The following is a 19,349-nucleotide window of genomic DNA, read 5'->3' on the forward strand; positions in this document are numbered from 1 at the left end:
CATCATTGGTCCTCTTGTTTAATTGCAGATGTTTTATGGTGTGATACCGGAGAGACACCGTCGATTAATATATATTGCTATATAATTACTTGCATTTGTTATATTATATGGTATTTTGAGTAGTTAGAAACAATTTTATACTAGTGCTTAATAGTGAATTTTGAGCTGTTTGGCTTTATCATGTTATTGACAGTATTTCTTGATTAATTCAGTAGGCACAGTCAAATTAATTTGCGTCAAATTATTACTCAGAACTCAGAAACCGAGAATCATATATCAATATTGTCTGAATTATAGCAAGCAAATTTCAGGATTTCTGTAGTGTTTGTTCCGACCTGCCTTTCTAGAAAAAAATAATACATACCAAATTACTAAACTTTCCTAAAATTCAAAAATTTAACTAGGTACATAACTAGAAACATATACAGACATCTCACTGCTTTAAATAGCTTCCTTCTTAATAAATAAAAGGTACTAACCAATAATGCTCGCAAGCCTGCAACTATCCAAGCATCCACGGAAAAGATTTACTACATATTACTTAGACTCAACAAAAAACGCTGCCGGCGAAACCGCAGCGCGAACTTCCGTGCTTTTAATCTGAGGCAATATTTTAGAGTTGTGCAAATGAAAAGTTAGTCGAAGACTTTGAGAACCGCCTTCTCGGCTCACAGCCAATGAAAGGCGCCTCCTGCGTCTTGCGCGGAAAGGCCCCGCCTGCGGTCTTGAAGCCATTTCATTTTTTCCTTTGAAGATTCTTTATTTGAATTTATATTGTGGTCGCTATCTCGAGCGCTTTGATATGATGGGATGCTAGTTTGTTTGATTCACTTTTAATGGCGTGGTTAAATAATAAGCAGGTAAAACGTTAAAAATTTGAAAGGATATTAAATTTTGAGCATACTAATACTTTTCTGCCGACCTTTTTCGTAATGTCACATAACTACGTATCCAACTAACTGCTAAAGTTTACTGTCCTCTAAACTAAATTACGTGTAAACTCTTTACCATATCCGTAAACTAAAATTAACATTAAAAACGTCACGTAACACATCAAAACCAATAGCACAAATCGTAAACCAAAACACGCAATCGACTTACCCGTAGACACGCAACCTCAACGCACGCGTCAGCCGTAACAGCTCTTGTCAACCATAACGCGGCCGCAGCGTGTATGGCGCACACAGACCCGGGCGACCCGGTTAACCAGACCGGTTAGCGGGCAGCCGCGGAAAACTACCGTTTCATTTAAGGTCGCCCCTTGGTTTCGGGGTAGTAAGTAAGCCGCAAGTTGCGTAACTATGCCAGTTCATGGTCGAGTTGACGCGATATGAGTATCGATTGCGAGATTGTTTCGGGTTAAGGAAATTAGGTGCGTCTATTGTTTAGTTTAAAAGATAGGCTACAACAGAGCTTTTCGTGTATATGTATATACATTTTAAATTACGAGTATCTGATTATACCTAATTAGTTACTGATTAGGTATAATTCTGTTTCCGTCTCTTTTTAGGGTTCCGTGCCTCAAAAGAAAAAAACGGAACCCTTATAGGATCACTTCGTCCGTCCGTTCGTCCGTCTGTCTGTCAAGACCCTTTATCTCGGGAATGCGTACAGCATCGGGTTGAAATTAGCACCATATATAATCAGGTCTACAGCCCCTTGAAGCTGTGAAAAAATCAATTTTCTAAGTGAACGCAAAAAAAAGTTACGGGCGTTTATGCCGCAAAAAACGTATATTTCGCAATCTCAAGGGGATCAAAATTTAATTTAAAGGGTAAGGGTAAATTACTTCCCGTTTCCCGTGGTCCTAGAACTAGTAGTAGTTAGGTTAGACGTAACTGAAAACTATTTAAAAAAAAAACATTTCCATACATTGTATGGGACAATTTCCTAAATTAACAACGCATACCCCCTCAATATAATGGTACTACTCACACACTGAAGAAAAAATCAAAAAAATTCACTGAAAAAAAAATCAATTTAAAATTCAGGCCATTCCTGTAACAGGAATCCGTGCCGACTTACAACTGAAATTCCCATACAAATTACTATCGAGAAATTTGTTCAGACACTAATTTGATAATTATTCTTTGGCTTTGTGTTCGCATCGGGATTTTTTTATTAAATAATGTTTATATGGCAGTATTATACAAGGTAGATAGGAAAAAAAATCCATTCATAAATATGTCAATGTAATCCATATACACTTGTATGGGAAAAATCGCATGAAAGTCGGCACGGGTTAGTTACAGGAATGACCTGAAATTTATTTACAGTGTTTTGGCATTTGGGATAAAAGAAACCGATGTAAGGGGTAGGTATGCGTTATTAATTTCCGAAAATCGTAAAATAAGGGAAACCCTACCTACTTGAATGATGAAAGTCTAAAAGCATCCAAATCCAAACTTTTGTGATGTCCACAAAAAAATTTAATTTAAGTGTAACATGTAAACCCATAAAATACACGATCGCAACAGAACTGTCACTTTACTTTTTTAATCATGGGTAAGATATCAGTAAAGCAAACTAGGTAGAAAGTGATAGGTAGGTAGCTACTACTGTTCTCTATATCAGGTACCGTCTATTATCGCGCGACACCTCGGCTTACATCAGCATATTAATTCGCGCAATTAGCGCGGCATTAGCACATCGTTACCGGCTGTAATCGGCCGTTGACACCTGTCAAATTGACTATCGCAACCTGTACAGGTTGATAAGAAGTGGGAGCCGGGGACATTTTCATAAAATATGTAACACAAGCAGAAGTATTTTTAGTGACAGGGAGTGGAAGGAGGCTTTGGTTTCACCAATTCTTTTAATATTTACAAGAACAGTTTACATCAATTGAACTTGTAACTTTTCTGACTAATAAATCTAAATACCTAGTAACAAAGCTAGCATTGATAATATTTTTTTACTAATTCAGACATTCGACTTGAGTTTCCATATTATAAGTTATCACAAACAGGAAATAATAATTTTAAAAATCGGTCCAGAAATAACGGTTATGGAGTACCACACATAAAAAAACACATACTACAACCGAATTGAGAACCTCCTCCTTTTGAAATCTTGAAGTCGGATAAAAAATGCCAGTGATGTAACATTGGCTGCGTTCAACGTATTTTACATGATAACAAGAGAACAAAGATTAAAAACCAGAACTAGATTTAAAACGAAGATATATAGTCAAGTCAAAATATTCTTTTTCATCACACTTGCTCCAAAAAGATCTTATTTCATGCAGGTGTACTGAAGAACAAAGGCCTATATTGTTCCCGCGTGAGTTATGGATTGTGGAAAAAATGCTATAACACACTCGTGAGTTATAGCTTTTTTTTAATTATGTTACTTATTCATATGAATTAACTAGGTATAAATGAGTTTTACTTATAAAATACTGACGTTTATAACTTCATATTTTTGTTTATGTTTCTTCTTCTTCTTCAAGTGCCTTCTCCGTCCCAGAGGTTGGCGACCTTATGCCTATATGTTTATGTTTAAAAATATTTAATTTAAATTAATTTAATAGCCGTTTAAAACGTTTTTACACAATTTTCAATTGTGGCTGAATGCCGATGGGTCTGTGCCTTCGATGCCTAAACTGCCTAAAAATTAAAATGGCGGACGAATGTTTGAAATGTCACCGTATTTAAGAATGATTTCGGTTAAAATTTAGTTTTTTCTTCGCAAGTGTGATGAAAAACATTGTGTGTAACTCCGGGGGTAAGAATATTGCAAATTCGAGTCTAATGCACTCCAGCCTGCATTTGCAAAATTATACTTACCCCCCCACGTTGCACAATGTACTATATTCAAATAGGCCTAGCAACAAGCACTTTTAAATTATCAAGTTTTACAAATAGTACCTTAATCTAAATATCAAAGCAATTTATTGATGCAGTATATATTATTATATATATTCCACTAGAAAACGACAGTACAACTACTTTACCAGTCGTACCAGTTCAGTTGCTGCTAGACCTATAGATTTGACATCAGTGACAAATGAGAGCAGTTTTACGTAGATAGTTTACTAGTTATTTGCAGTGGCAGCTATAGAAACAAAAGTGACACTAGAAAACATCACTTTCCCAGTAAAAAGTTTCATACAACCCCATAAAACGCGTTTACACGTTCACCGAACCGAACTCCGTCGATAGATGTCGTGTGAAGGGCGAGTTTGTCTTCACAGTTACAAGGAACGCTTCCAGAGCCGTCAGTCATTTGAACGTACACCTGAAGCGAGGAAATTGGGTGCTCATAAAAATTGGCCGGTTACAGAATAAAAGGTACAGAGGTTACAATGCTTTGAAAAAGTGTGTTCTTTGCCGTTTTAGGGGTTCCGTACCCAAAGGGTAAAAACGGGACCCTATTACTAAGACTCCGCTGTCCGTCTGTCCGTCTGTCACCAGGCTGTATCTCATAAACCGTGATAGCTAGACAGTTGAAATTTTCACAGTTGATGTACTTCTGTTGCCGCTATAACAACAAATACTAAAAAGTACGGAACCCTCGGTGCGCGAGTTCGACTCGCACTTGGCAGGTTTTTTTCTATCATCAGTACCTTCTTACATGATCTTCATATTTCATATGAGATGGCTGGAACGCACAACTGTAGTAGATTGTTTGCCGAAACGTATACCTACACGTAACCTTTGGAAAGTAAAATGCCCTAGGGCCGAAACGTATCTTTTAACCAGCTTTATAGATAAATAATGAGCCACTTTCACCTGTCAAAATTACATTGTCCAAACTACCCGCATACAAAAATAATGAATAAAATGTATTTTATTTATAGGATTATCGACACGTTTACATTCGTTAGTGAGGCTCATGGGTGTAAACACTGTAAACAGTGGTTGAACTATTGTGTGGTGACGAGTGCGGCGCAACAATGTATTGATGATACATCTTATACCTTTAAAGGAACAATTCTTGTATCTATCTATATTTATATATTTCAGGGATCTCGGAAACGGCTCTGACGATTTCGTCGGTTTTCGGGGGGCAAAATCGATCTGTTTTCCGAGCAAAGCTCGTTCTCCCAGATATTATGTCAAATATGATATCTACTGGTCTGACCTCTGACCACTTCCGACTAGTTGTAAAATGTAATTTTATTTCATGTATGTAAAAAATTAAATTACGTTTTTAAGCTAAAGGGCCTACCGCGAACCACGTTCGACGTGTTGCCTCTGTCGCACTTGTAAATTCGTACGTAAGTGTCGAACGTGGTTCGCGGTAGGCCCTCAGGCTTGGAGTGCTACGGTTCTATTCCAGAAAACATCTACGAAAAGTCGTAGAACAGAAATTATTTCCGCCACTTTCAAACCTTTTGCTACCGAAATCGGCTCTGCACAAACTATAAGGCCCACTTAAGCGGTTAAACCGTTAAAACAGTGTCAAATTGTACGGGTAACCATGGTAACTTCAGTTTAACGGCCAGGCCACGACATTGCGTGACTGGCTTCGGCTAAGGCGACAACCATAGGTTAGAGCGAGACACAGCGATCGAACCTTTCGTTCCCATCTATGGTTGTCGCCTTAGCCGATGCCAGTCGCGCAATGTTGTGGCCAAGGCGTAACCGGTTAACCCCAGGTTAGTGGGATGGTGCAAGTGGCGCTTAGCGTTTCATTTTGTCAACTTCCGGGAACTTTTAATCTGCATAGAGCCCTAATACCAAAAAAAAAAACAATTTTTACTATAGACGTCACGTTGCCCCTCTTCGGGCAGATAGTAAAGCGTGTTTGTGGGTACGGTTTGCTGAAATAATATCATGAACAAAATGAGCGCAAACATATCCACACAGCCGTAAGAACGTGTCATACATTTTCGCGCGTTTCTTTGTAGGTAGGTAGGTAGGTGTAGGTAGGTAGTGCAGTCAGTAGGTACCTACCTACTGACTGCACTCAACCTTAATCGAAAAAAAAAAACATACTTTTCAGGCCACCCACTTAATTATATAGCGCTCCACGGGACCTAAAGGCAACAAAATAAGGTCTCGTCTTTGGAGGTATTCTTTCAGAATTTTTTTTTTGTGTCTATTTATCGTAGGTACTTTATCTCTTTAACTTAACACACACGACACGAGTCTTGAATACACAGAAATACATTGTCAAAATCAAAAATTATACGACTAATAATAAATACCTAAAAACTAATAAAAAAAAATAGCAATTAATTCTAAAACATAAAAATAATTTATATACAATTTAATTACTGGCAACGTCGCATTAGGGAGAGGGGGTCTGACGCCCGCGCGCGTTCGTACCTGGTGCAAAGGTCATCGCAATTTAACGTGGTAACGCGGCTAGTGTGATGGGCACCTTTGCGCCAGGGACAACTCGGGGGGACTTTTTGACTAGGCTTAAGTTGAGTCTTAAGTTATTATTGAATTGTTTTTATTTTTGTATTGACATTTATTGAATAAAATGAATCTAATTAATTACTTATATATTAACGTTTATGCCATTCGCTTTCTCAGCTGCTACTTCGTAATCCAGGTTTCACTTTCTGACTTTTCTTCCTGCATTACGCAAAGAAGTACTGTCTCTTCCTCAACTTAAGGTATACCCGTTGAAAAGAGCTCGAGGCCCGCTTTGACAACCTAATCCCAAGCAGGACAAAAACAACAGCCAGAGCAGAAATTAGAACTTATTTGGATTAGTCCGATTACCTAATAATACTCAATATGAAAAAAAGTACAGTCTATATCTGCTTAATCTTGCTGGTGTCGTGATTCGCGGCATTAAGTAGGGGGTTATTTATTTAGGCGCGGACGGCGGCGGGCCGCGACTGGCACGGCATCACTGTACGTCGACGTCAAAGATATGTTTACATTTTTCACCTTATTACAAAGGAGTAAGGTGCAAAACTGCAAACATATTTTGGACGTCGACTATATGAGCGTTACCGGGAATTATATTCGCTAATGTGGATTACGCAAAGAGTTTACAGGTGGAAAGGTTGACAGTGATGTGATGAGGTTGATGGATGGAGATAGCGGCATAAGCGTAGAGAAAAATAAACAAATGAAAACCAGTAACATGTAAAAGTAAAGTGAGACACGAGTGGGTTTTTATGTAGTGGTTGCCGTGTATTAAAATTGATCTAGGGTTATACTTATATTATTTGTATACATTTACTTGTAGTTAATTACATGAAAAAAATGCGCGTAGTAAATAGATATATGTATAGATACTACGGTCAATATTTTCCGTATACACACTAAAAAAAGCCTGGTTTGAGTGATTTATTCAGTACACATATACAATATAGGTATACGACTAGACAAATTGATATACAGGGTGACCTTAGCCATTGGACAAACCCTGAAATCCCACGTAGGCTTACTTCTCAGGAATGCTCTAACGTTAATATTTTTTTAATTAAAACAAAAGACAAAAAAATTAATTTTCAAACAAAAGTTATTTCCAATAATCGAAACAAAAAGAAACATACTGTATTAATCATTGGCAGTGTTTTGACAATTTGTTCGAAAAGGTGCGGCAAAGATGACATTTGTCAAACGTCAGAATCTTATTAGTGACATAAATAAAAAAGATAATCAAAAAGGTCGAAGAAAGTTTCATACTATTTATGACTTCAGGAGCTACTAACACATGCTGCTCAAAGTAAAAAATCATAATTTGTTAATTTCTTCACACCGGTTGTTATGATACTTTGTATACTGATTTCTAAATACCCTAATGCATATGTACATTTCGGCTTTGTCCAATGGCTAAGGACATCCTGTATAAGGCGCGTCGCTAAACCCTTGTAGAGCCAACGCGCGCTTGGCCCCATGGCGTATCAACCACCTATCACCCATCTACCACCTCAAAAATGTAGGTAACCAAAGTTGTTTTTAAAGTCGCTGTATTGACTTGAAATACCTGAGTATTTAATTTTTTCTTTAATACAAGTTTTATCTGGGATTGCATTTTAACCTGGCAACTGCCTTAATGCGTTACAATTATGTCTTAGGTTATTTAGTTAACAATTTCAAAAATCAAATATTTCGAAGCAAACCGTTTAATGCATTTCATCGGCTTACATCAATTTCCATAGAAATGTAGGAAGTATGTGACATGCCACGCATGTCGTCCTTAAAGCATGCCCGTTTAATACATAATTCCCGCATATCATGAATCCATAATGATGATCAGTGAACAGACAGCGGTCCGCAAACAAGTGTGAATGGCTTCTCGCGTTAATAAACTCCGATAGCCGCAACAACCCTGCAGCTTCCATTTTTAACGAGCCCACCGCCGGGCCCGCAGAAAGTAGCCTACACATGAAATCACGTATGAATGAGGCTTTTTTCAGTTTTTTCGCGTGTAGCCCGCCACCGCCGGTTCAGGCCCCATTAAAGCTTACATGTCACTCTCCCACCACCCCACGGGGGGACGGGAAAAATCACAAAATCGGTATTGGCTGCATCCCGCAGCGAGCGGCCGGCAAAGCGCTACAATACAGCTTTGACGGACGGTCATTTAATATTAACTGTGGTTTTTCCGCAGATGGAAATGTTTTTTTTATTGCCGGCGTAACGTTGTGATGAAGTGGTTGGGCCGTTGTTTGTGACGCGTTCTGATGTGCTGTGGATGAGTTGCTCTTTTAACCACTCCGAATGAGATTGTTTCACTTGAGTCTTTTTTTGTATTCATCGACATGTTTTTATAAAAGGCACTTGGGCATTTTATCGGTATGTTGTTATGTGAACTAATTTCATTAGTCATCGGTTTGTAAATTAAGGACGGATTCGGTTTGAATTTCTTTTTGTAGCAAAACCAATTTCGCGATAAATTGAAAATGGAAATATTTTTGGCTGACAATTATTTTTGTAGCCGTCGTAGATAGAGCTGCATGTATCCGGGTAAATTTTATCGGACACACAAATTGAAAACAAACCGGCAATAAATTTTTTACTTTTCGAACAAGTGATCAAAATCGAACTACAAAAAGTGGCGCCGGGAAAGAGTGCCGACCACAGATTGAATTTATGGACGCTCCGAATGAGTAAAAGTTTGCATTTAAATTTTAACTTGTTTGTAACTATTAATAACTTGTTTTAAAAACCAATTTATTAAGGACGAAGTGGTCATTTCGTAAGAAAAATATTAAAGTGGTAGCATATTTGTCATATTATAGGTATCAACTTTACAAATATTTTGAATTGAATTAAGCCATTTTAATAATGCTCAGCATAACTGTCAGCGTGCCTTCGTACATAAGTATAGTAGCATATATTCTAACTTCATACTAGCCCCATTCATTCTAACCTTTAACTTAACACTCATTATGTGATCGTGATCCAGTTTCAGTGCAGTTGACTAGTTTGAAACTGTTGACTGCAACTTTGTTGTAGTCCTTCACGTCATTTTGTTTATAGGCTCTAGTATATTTGTAAAAATAGTAAAAACCCCTGCCACTGCCCTGCTCCCTGCTAAAAATATGACGTAATTAAACCTTTCTACATAGTGTATCATATTATCTAAAAAGGTCTTCCAATCGTTTTAGAAGTGCTACTAAAAAGATTTCCCCACATCTTGATGTCAAAATACCTTTCGACGACCTGTTAGACTAGTTTGCCATGAAGACTCTTTCAAGAGAGATTATAGGTTTATGCTTATATTATGCTGATTGCGATAATGTTACTACACTGTCTGTATATGTAAGTATTGAAATATTTTCTCTCATTGTTACAGGCAAATCGTTCACATTGACGATAACGATATCGACGACGCCGCCGCAGGTCACCACGTACAACAAAGCCATCAAGGTGACGGTGGACGGACCCCGGGAACCTCGCTCCAAAACCAGTTAGTATAATAATATAATATTGTACTTAGGTACTGTTAGCGTTAGCGGAGTTCGGAACGCGCCCCTAACTGACAGGACGGTTGTCATGAGCGCGAGCTGTCAAGATGGCTTGGCGCCGGATCCACGGAAGCGTCGGTCAAGCATTGTTGTGTATCAAGTTAAAATAAATCATTTACTCAAGACCTAGTGCGTTTTGCTGTTAATAGTACCTATCTGAGAAAGTAGTTGACACTTCTGAAAAATACGCCCCCATACTCGTACCATAGTATAACTTAGCAGCAAGCGGGCGGTCCGCTTACGGCCCGGGGCCGTATGCTTAGTAAAAAAACCGAGATCGAGGTGAATCGGATCAGAGTAACAACTCTATTAATATTAAAAAAATTCTTAGGACTTGCGTCGCAGGATGAGAGAAATACGGTGCAATATTTCAAATAGGTATCAAAGGATTTTTCCATCTCGATCCGTTTCGCCTCGGTCTACTCTATAATTATAAAAGGTCTTTTGATATTGAACAATCCACTTTTTTACCTACTCATTTACTGATTAAGTATTTCTTATTTCATATTTCTACCTCAATATTTTTATCGTGTGTGTTTTTTACCTATTTTACATACGGTATTTATTAAGTGAAAATGTGATTATTGTTTTGGGTTAGTTTTAGTGTCTTTGTTTGTATTTATGTTTCTTTTGTGTACGTGTTTGTTTTAGATTTTAAGTTCTGAGATTGTATTTTTCGTTTAAAGACTTAAAAAACGTTTACAAAATATTACATTACTTATTTATTAAGCAACTTGCCACCTCGAATTAATACATCATACAGTGAAAGACCAGTGTCATTAATTTAAAGGCTTTCGCCCTAACTGTGAGAGTACATACATAAATAATATGAAACAATAGATAGGACGATTTATTTCAAACAATTGCAATACTCGTAATGTACCTATTTTGCTCATATTACAAAAGAAAATGAGTTATACATATAGAATCAGTTTCAGTTACAAGGATCAGTTCAAGATTCGGTTAACCCATTGAAGAATCTATTGAGGCCGTTCCATCGGTTTGCCGCTGTCACTGTTACATTTCGCAAGAAAGAACGGGAAAGATCATGCGCGCCAAGTGTCAATTTTGATCGAATTTTGTAGATTTTTATTTATTTTAATAACGTTACCTTACAATATCGAAATTCGAAAGCTATTAAATTACTATTTAAGTTAAGATTGTTTTTTCTTCTTTTTTTGTTTATAGTATAGCATAGTATCACATAATAAATAAGCGACTAAAGTTTGATTAAAAGTCCGAGTTAGAGGTTACTTTGGAAATTAATTGTATCGAGCGAACTGTCATAATTCGTGTATCGGAAGCTATGTTTTTAAAGATAATATATTCAAGAACTACATATATTTTTCCACGTCTACGAATATCCACGCCTCTTAGAAAAACATGACCATATAAGATTTTTCGCCTTCGGGCTCAGGGAACCGCCTAAATGTAATACGCAACATACCAAGGCTTCACACAATTGCTACGGAATCGGAACTATGCCTGTAACATGTATAGTTGTATGTGCAGTGACAGGAACAAATGTCGGGTCCAAATCACACCTCGGTCGATCAATCCCGTGGAAGAAATTAAAATAATTGCGCGCTACGGGATAGTGCGGCCCGAAAGGGTCGGTAGCGTCAGAGCGGGAGGGGTTAATGAGCTTTGAGTTTAATTTTATCTATTTTAAGAAAACAGGTTTTAAATTATGCAATTTTTGTATTTCTGGGATCTGGATATGTTGCATTTGCAAATTTTCTGCAAGTTGCTCAAGTTTTTTGAATATTGTTACTAAATAAAAATCTAAATATATATTATCGAATTCATAAGGCATTATTTCTTAGTTGTAACATTGTGAAAATGCCAGCAAGGGTTTGAGACAAAATTTTAAAACAAGGGACAACTTGTCTTGTTTTTGACACTCATGTAGCTACTAGTATAGGTATAATAGGTATAATATATCCCTTCATAGAAACTGACGCTTTCGTATAACAAGATTCTAATATGAGAAACATATTTATTTAGTAAAAACATTAAACATATTACAAAAATTAATGTTGCATAAAATAATTCTATACTATGTGTCTTATAGAATAAATTAAGCCAACATTCTTCCCAAAATAGGATAAAATTTCCCTAATACATTTTAAAAGACATATCTGCTATCCGTACCCGCTAGACGAATGTGAGGGCACAAAGGAGGCTGATGTAATGAATCGGTTGTTTAATTAATTAGTCAAGAAAGGGCTGGGGGGTTCCCCCTCTCCGTATGCATGTGCCCTGCATATTGATTTATTATGCTGCCTATGCGGAGGCGATAAATAATTAAATTCTAGAAAGTTCAGACTTATGTTTACATGGTCGGAGTAATAAATGTATCGGGATTAATTGTGAGTGTGTCGGGGCTGATAGATAACACGTAAGTAGGTTTATCTGTATGGATGTATGTGGGTAAGTAGAAACGATTTAGGTTCTATAAATTCACAAATTGATAGTTCTTGTTGAAATATAGTTTATGCACTTGTACTTACCTTGTAAATATAAAAATTTCGTCGTGGATAAATGTGGGTCCAGTTTATTTTTTTCAGGTAAGAGTAGATTCATGATGATTATCACTTATTCTTTAACTCTGTATTGGTGAGACTTGTGTTTGTTACACAAAACCTTAACAAATTATACACCGTGTAAACCTTTCTCAAGAATCATTCTATTGATAGGTGAAAACCGCATCAACCGCGTTCAGTAGTTTTTGAGTTTATCGCAAACATACATACACACAAACAGACAGACGCGGCGGGGGACTATGTTTTAAAAGGTGTAGTGATACTACGCGTTTTACAAGTAGCTCAATGTGTGCCAGGTCTTTGCATAGTTTGCAGATTGATTTCAAATTTTTTTTCGAGGGGAATCATAAAGTTACGAAAGTTACTTTTATAAACTTTTTACTCACTCCTCCAATTTTTGAGCTTCCTCCGAAACTATCTTTAACTATTGTCAGTCTTGAGCCCTATAACCCTTTTATTTTTACAGCCGGGTGGGCTCGTTTTACAGCTCCGCGCAGTAGCTGCCTACAATTTAATAATCGTGTGTATTAACGATGTTTTTCTTAAAGCGGCCATTGCTGCTATTTTCGATGCGCAAACGCAGACCACCCGCAGGCGGCGCTACTGGCTACGTTTTGTTTACGTTCGTAACTGTGTTTGTTTTTTGTTTCGTTTGTGTATTGTTTTTGTTAAACGGTCTGGAATATAGTTTGATGAGTTCGTTATTCTATTAGGGAGCGGATGGGATTGGGAAAAAAATGCACATGAGAAAACAGAGAACTTGCTTTTACTTCATATTTTCCGGATCTGTATAAGCTACATGAATGTCAAGTTTTATTATTTCTGTCGGATTTCGCTAGAATTTATGCTTAAAATAGGAAAAACTACTTTAAGTGATTTGTTTGTTTTTTTGGGTCTCTATTGTTTCCCATAAAGTTTTAAGTCATAATGTATTGTTTGTCCGCATTTTCGTTAGTCATAATTTGCGTTTTCTCAGAAACTCGTTATTTTTCAGGATTGCCATAAAACAAACCTAACCTAACCTATATATAGGATAACCTTACGATAATCCTGAAAAATTTACGGTTTCAGAATTATGACTATTCATAATGTGACAATCATTACATTAGGTATGACTTTCAATAATTATGTCAAACTAGCTGTTGCCCGCGACTTCGTACGCGTGGATTTGTATGTTGGTGGTTATATATTCTACATGACCATAATATAGAACATTATGCAGCAAAATATATCAGTAGGGACGGTTAATCATTTGTAAATAATTATACAACGCATGAAATTTGTCTTTCACAAACTACGAAGTTTCAAGACCCTAACTGAAAAAAATTGTTCCCGATATAATCCCTCCCCTCCCTCCTCTTAGAAGATTTACAAGTCCACTATTTAAAAAAAATATTCATTCCCGAAAGTATTAATACAAACTTTTCATAAACGGTGTAAGTAATCAATTTTCGTCTATTTTAATATAATGCCCTTTTTACCAAGTTTCAAATTCCTAGCTTAAAAGAAAATTTGTACCACATATAAACTTACATCCCCTTTTTAACCCCTTGAATTTTTAAGAACGTTGAAATAACTTTTTTGGAATCTTATACAATGCCTTTCTAAGAAGTTTCAAAGTATTTGTAATAGATTCACTTTGAACCCCTTTTTAACCCTTTTAGGGGATGAATATTTAAAAACGCCTAAATTACTTTTCTTGTATTCTAATAATATATGCCTTTATACAAAGATTCAATTCCCGCACTCAAAAAAATATTTGATCTCCGTACAAACTTTCAACCCCATTTTTACCACCTTGGGGGATGAATTTTCAATAATGCTGAAATAAGTTTTTTTTTTCTCTTTTAATTATATATATTTCTATTAAGTTTCAAGTACCTAGCTTAAAATAAAATTAGGACCACGACAAAATTTCGACCCCTTTTTAACCACTTTAGGGGATGAATTTTTGAACACGCTGAAATCACTTTTCTTGTATTCTAATAACATGCCTTTATGCAAAGATTCGAGTCGCGTACTTAAAAAAATGTTTGACCTCCATACAAACTTTCTACCCCTTTTTCACCATCTTAAGGGATGAATTTTCAAAAACGCTGAAATTACTTTTCTAGTATTTTAATAATATGCCTTTATACAAAGTTTCAAGTACCGCACTCAAAAAAATTTATGATCTCCATACAAACTTTCAACCCCTTTTTCACCACCTTAGGGGATGAATTTTGAAAAACCCCTTCTTAGTAGATACTAACGTCATAAAAGCTATCTATTGTGAAAAATTCAGCTCTCTAGGTTCAACGGTTTGGGCTGGGCATTGATTTAAGTGAGTCAGTCAGTCAGTTAGGACTTTTACGTTTATATACCTATATATAGATAAAGGGATCCAGTTTTTTTATCTCGATATTTTTTATGCTTTACAAATATTTTATATTATTTACTAAAGTTTATTTATGACATTCATGTCTCAATTTTAAAGCATTATTTTCAAAAACTATGTCTTCAATTACTCAAGTACATTTTACCTTCTATCTCAGAATCGATTTTTACAATCAGTGATTTTATTATTTCACCATTCCTTATTTACATATATGTATATCGCTCCTCTTGTTATATCAAAGACTCATAAACTACACTATTATGTATACCAAGAAAATAATTACCATCCCTTCCCAATGCATATTAGATCACAAAGCGGCGGACCGAGGCTAACTAGTGGAAATACTTGCTATTATAAATCTAACGAGACTGGACGGCGCCCCTCCGTGTAATCCTTTAATCAGGTTCGCAATAGCCCTTGCCTGCACCCTATTCCAACTGATCACTTCCACAAACTCTTATCTAACAATTCTTTACCACTGAAAAACCAACCGTGTCCATTAAGACATAAGATCTAAATTTTAAAAAGGCAAGAGCACATATGTGAGCTTCAGAGATTACGGCAGATTTTTCCCTCCCATTTGTATCCCCCCTTTTTGGTCCCTCGAACGGTGCAAATGACAGTTTCTAATTCCAACTTGCCATGAAAGTGTGTAATTGTTGGCCCGTTGATTTATACACTTGAAGCGCGGGAAAGCAGCATGTGTGCTGTATGTGTGTGTTTCCGACTAGGTAGTGTGCGTGTGTGCAAGCATTTGTCAAATTTAATGCGATGTTCAAAGTACACCTACCCATGTTACATTGAGGTGTTTTTCTGTATGATGCTAGTTAAAAAGGGCTTTTATGGAATAAGGATTCACATTATTTTCACATCTAGCATTTATAATTTAAAGATTTTTTTACAGAAAACCCTTAAGTGCGAATTAATCGTATACCTAAATCAGATTATAAGTTCGTTGGTGTTGTATTTTAATAAAATATTTCTTAACCCAAACCAACACAATCAATATGAAACTCAAGGGAAAGTCTTAATATTAAGGAAATAATGGCTCTTCAAAATGAATACATTACAAATTAAGCCTTTGTACCGCTTTTAATCATATTATAAAGCTTTCATAAACACGTGAATAATTTTTTAGTATGTTAGTCCTATTTGTAGATAGAAGTACTTACTAGATATTGTTTACTACAACAATACTCATAATTACGTTCACATAAAATAAAATTGTTTATTTGTACATATATGAAAGAACCTATTTCCCAACTGCTAAAATTTCAACCCTTCCGCTGCGATTGGATTACGTCGTGTAGACAATGCGGGCTTGTCACGTGAATTATTCGCGAATTTCGCGATCGGCACCTGGTAGAGGGGTGCTCGACTATTAGCTCCCTATTGATAGGTACAACGTCAATAGTACATATAAGGTACGTACCTACGTACCCACCTGTGTCACGTGTAAACTGTGACACGAGTTTATTTGTAGGTGTTAGTAAATGTGTTTAAGATGTGTGTGTTGTAGGGTATTATTTATTTGTATGTTAACTTAACATACAAACTAAAAAATGCCTTACAATAACTTGTTCTAGACACATGTTAATAATGTAAAAAAAATCGTGAACCATCCCCAAGCGGTAGGGTGTAGGGTTAACCGTAGGTACGCTACGTGATTAGCGTGTTTGCACTGAAGCCTTGACATGAAATATGTAGGCACAGCTTAGTAGCTCGTCATGCAATGCAAGGCTTGAAGTAGGTAAAAGCGTATTTTTTAGTCAAAATCTACAAAAAATTTTTTTTCCGACCGTCTTTATTATTTAACTTTTAATTTTCACAACAAATAACTTATATTCCGGACTCATGTGAAAAACGTGAAAAAATCCGCTTCATCATAAGCGGTTGTGGGTTTAGGGTTAACCGGTACGCTACGTGATTAGGGATGTCGACCGGACCGATGCGTGTTTACACGGAGCATTGACACGACATACCTACATTACCTACCCATGTAATATGTAGACACCCTGTTATTTGCAGGCTCTTCGTGCAAGGGCAAGAAAATCATATATTTTTTATTATCGATCGAGTATTTAGAACTTGGTAAGAAATTAAGTCTACTTAAATGTGTAGTTATGTGTACTATACACTACTTTTATTTCTTCACGTAACCTTAAATTAACATTTGATTGGCTTTGGCACGTGATACGTTTATAACCCACTCTTATGTAGCAAACTGATTCTTCGAAAACTGATAGATACTTCAAAAACATATATTAACGACCCCCCTCACCCCTACACTATGCTATGGAGTTGGAGCAAAAAATCTCCCCACTTGAATTGTTTAGTTATTTTCAAGATTTTATTTAACCACTTCGTAGACGTAATTTTTATGTATTTAAGTATATTTATGCCAATAATATACAGCTTTTTATATTACTAACTATAAATATACAGAGGAACGAATATCGTGAAACGATAATTGGCTACGGGAACCTACCGGATCTGAACGTTTTTCATTACTTCATAACATATGCAACATAATTTCCTTTATAGAAACTAACAAGAATGTAATTTAAACTCCAGACTTTTAAGACTGCAGCAAGTTTCACGTAGCCTCTTTGGGCTCCAGATATCGACATCAATACTATCGGTAGTTACGTGGAGTAGGAGGAGGTAGTAGGTGCGCGTCGATACGGAATGCGCCCGTGGTGCGTGCCGCCTGGCGCTGACTAATAGTCCCAGTTTGCTCCGAGAAATGTTAATTAATCTTGGAAATCGTTGTGGAACTCGATTTTCAGTGGATTTTTCATGCGTGTTTAACTAATGGTGTAGTTGAGCCGTTTTTTGGAATCGGTAACTTTCAACGTGATTTAAATAAAGAATATTTAACTGGAGGAATAGAGCCTGATAAGATTATATAATTATGGCTCTGAGATAGTCTTGCTACAAGCAGCTTACACATGACAATAATGTGCGTAAGCTATATATAGGTATGTATAGTCAAATAAAATGTTAGTTCATGTTATGTCAACAACTAATTTAATTTCAAAGCATTTTAGACAATTGGAATACTACGCAATCCTTCTTTTTTTGAGGATAATTTAATAGTATACTACAATTTAACAGCAAGTTGGTGTTGGTAAATTATGGTATTTGATTAAATTGAAATATCGATTTAATCATCGAATTTAAACTGCTGTGAGACATACTAACATTAAATAATTAAAGCTGCTCGCACTGTTAAAGTGCTTGAGAAAGGAGACCTAGGCTCTCCTTCACATGTCGCGCGAGTGATAAAACAAGTGTTTACACCGTAACATTATTTAATAATCGATTTAATCTTTAAAAAATACTTATCTATTTTCCAATGACACCTAAAGGAGACACAGTGAAACAAGTCACCTGTCTCCAGAATCCACCCCCTGATTTGTTCGGAGACAGTCGATAATTTATCGCCACCCCCGTAATGCAGCATGTGTTCGAATTAAAATAAGGACCCACGTTAGTTCACATCAGCCTTTATTGGATTCGACGGTTCCAATTTTGTTATTTCAATTTGTTTTAATCGTCGAGGTGAAGTGCTTGGTAAATAAGTTTCGTTAGAATATTTCTACATTATTTTGTTGTTATTATACTTTATTTAAAATTATACCCGTACGTTTTAATATGAATCTTCTATCTTTATCTATCAAATACGATTCATAACAAAACAAAACACTTAAAGAAATCGATTGTTGTTTGGGGTGTAGTCCATATTCTATTGTTTTGGATCCTATGAATAGGTATTTAATGCTTTAGTTTAGTTATAAAAATATATGTATATGAAATAGGTATGTATAGACATACATTTAATCAAATTACTAAATAATTTAATACAATATAAAAAATCCATAAAACTAATTTTGAAATACTAATTTTGAGTGTATAACATAATTAGGTTTTAGAGATATCTATTCAAAATCATATTTTATGTAGGTAACTGTAGTAGATCCATTATACATACAATGGAACCTCGATAGCACGAATCTTTACGCCAAAAACTTTGTGTTAACGAGGTTTCGTCTTATAGAGGGCATTGACTTAGGGAGGTTACTATAGGTTTTGGTTCGTCTTAAAGAGATTGATGACATGATGATGATGATGATGAATACAAACGCGTAAGGTAGTCTTATTGTCTTTTTAGAGTTACAGAGGTTTGTTATTAAATAACTTCGAGATATAGATGTGTCAAAAACAATACTCCTATTTTTTCGAGTTGTAGAGGTCAAATTACATTTTTCAAGTTATAGAGGTAGAAATTGAACTGTATAGACGTGAAGGGAATCGTGGATTACTTCGCCTTAATGAGGTTAAATATTTCGAGTTATGGAGGTTTTGGGCTTTGAAGGGAAGGGAATGGCATTTTATTCGTGTTAACAAGGATTTCGCCTTATAGAGGTTCGAGTTACCGAGGTTCCACTGCATATGAGTTATGAATGTTATGATGCTTTGTTTTGTGTTTTCTTTTGTTTAAAGATTAAAGAAATAAATATGTAAGATTAAAGAAATA

General features: G+C 36.0%; 1 protein-coding gene across 2 annotated transcripts in view; it reads left to right on the forward strand.

The window, feature by feature from the left end:
• Positions 1 to 19,349, forward strand: part of LOC134746561 (runt-related transcription factor 3) — a 38,701-nt gene that overhangs the window by 13,438 nt on the left and 5,914 nt on the right. For both annotated transcript variants that reach the window (XM_063680977.1, XM_063680978.1), the window contains exon 2: positions 9,715 to 9,828. In XM_063680977.1, coding sequence (XP_063537047.1) covers positions 9,715 to 9,828 — 114 coding nt within the window. The remainder of the gene's footprint in view (positions 1 to 9,714; positions 9,829 to 19,349) is intronic.

Source organism: Cydia strobilella, chromosome 13 (assembly GCF_947568885.1).
Source record: "Cydia strobilella chromosome 13, ilCydStro3.1, whole genome shotgun sequence".
Classification (NCBI taxonomy): domain Eukaryota; kingdom Metazoa; phylum Arthropoda; class Insecta; order Lepidoptera; family Tortricidae; genus Cydia; species Cydia strobilella.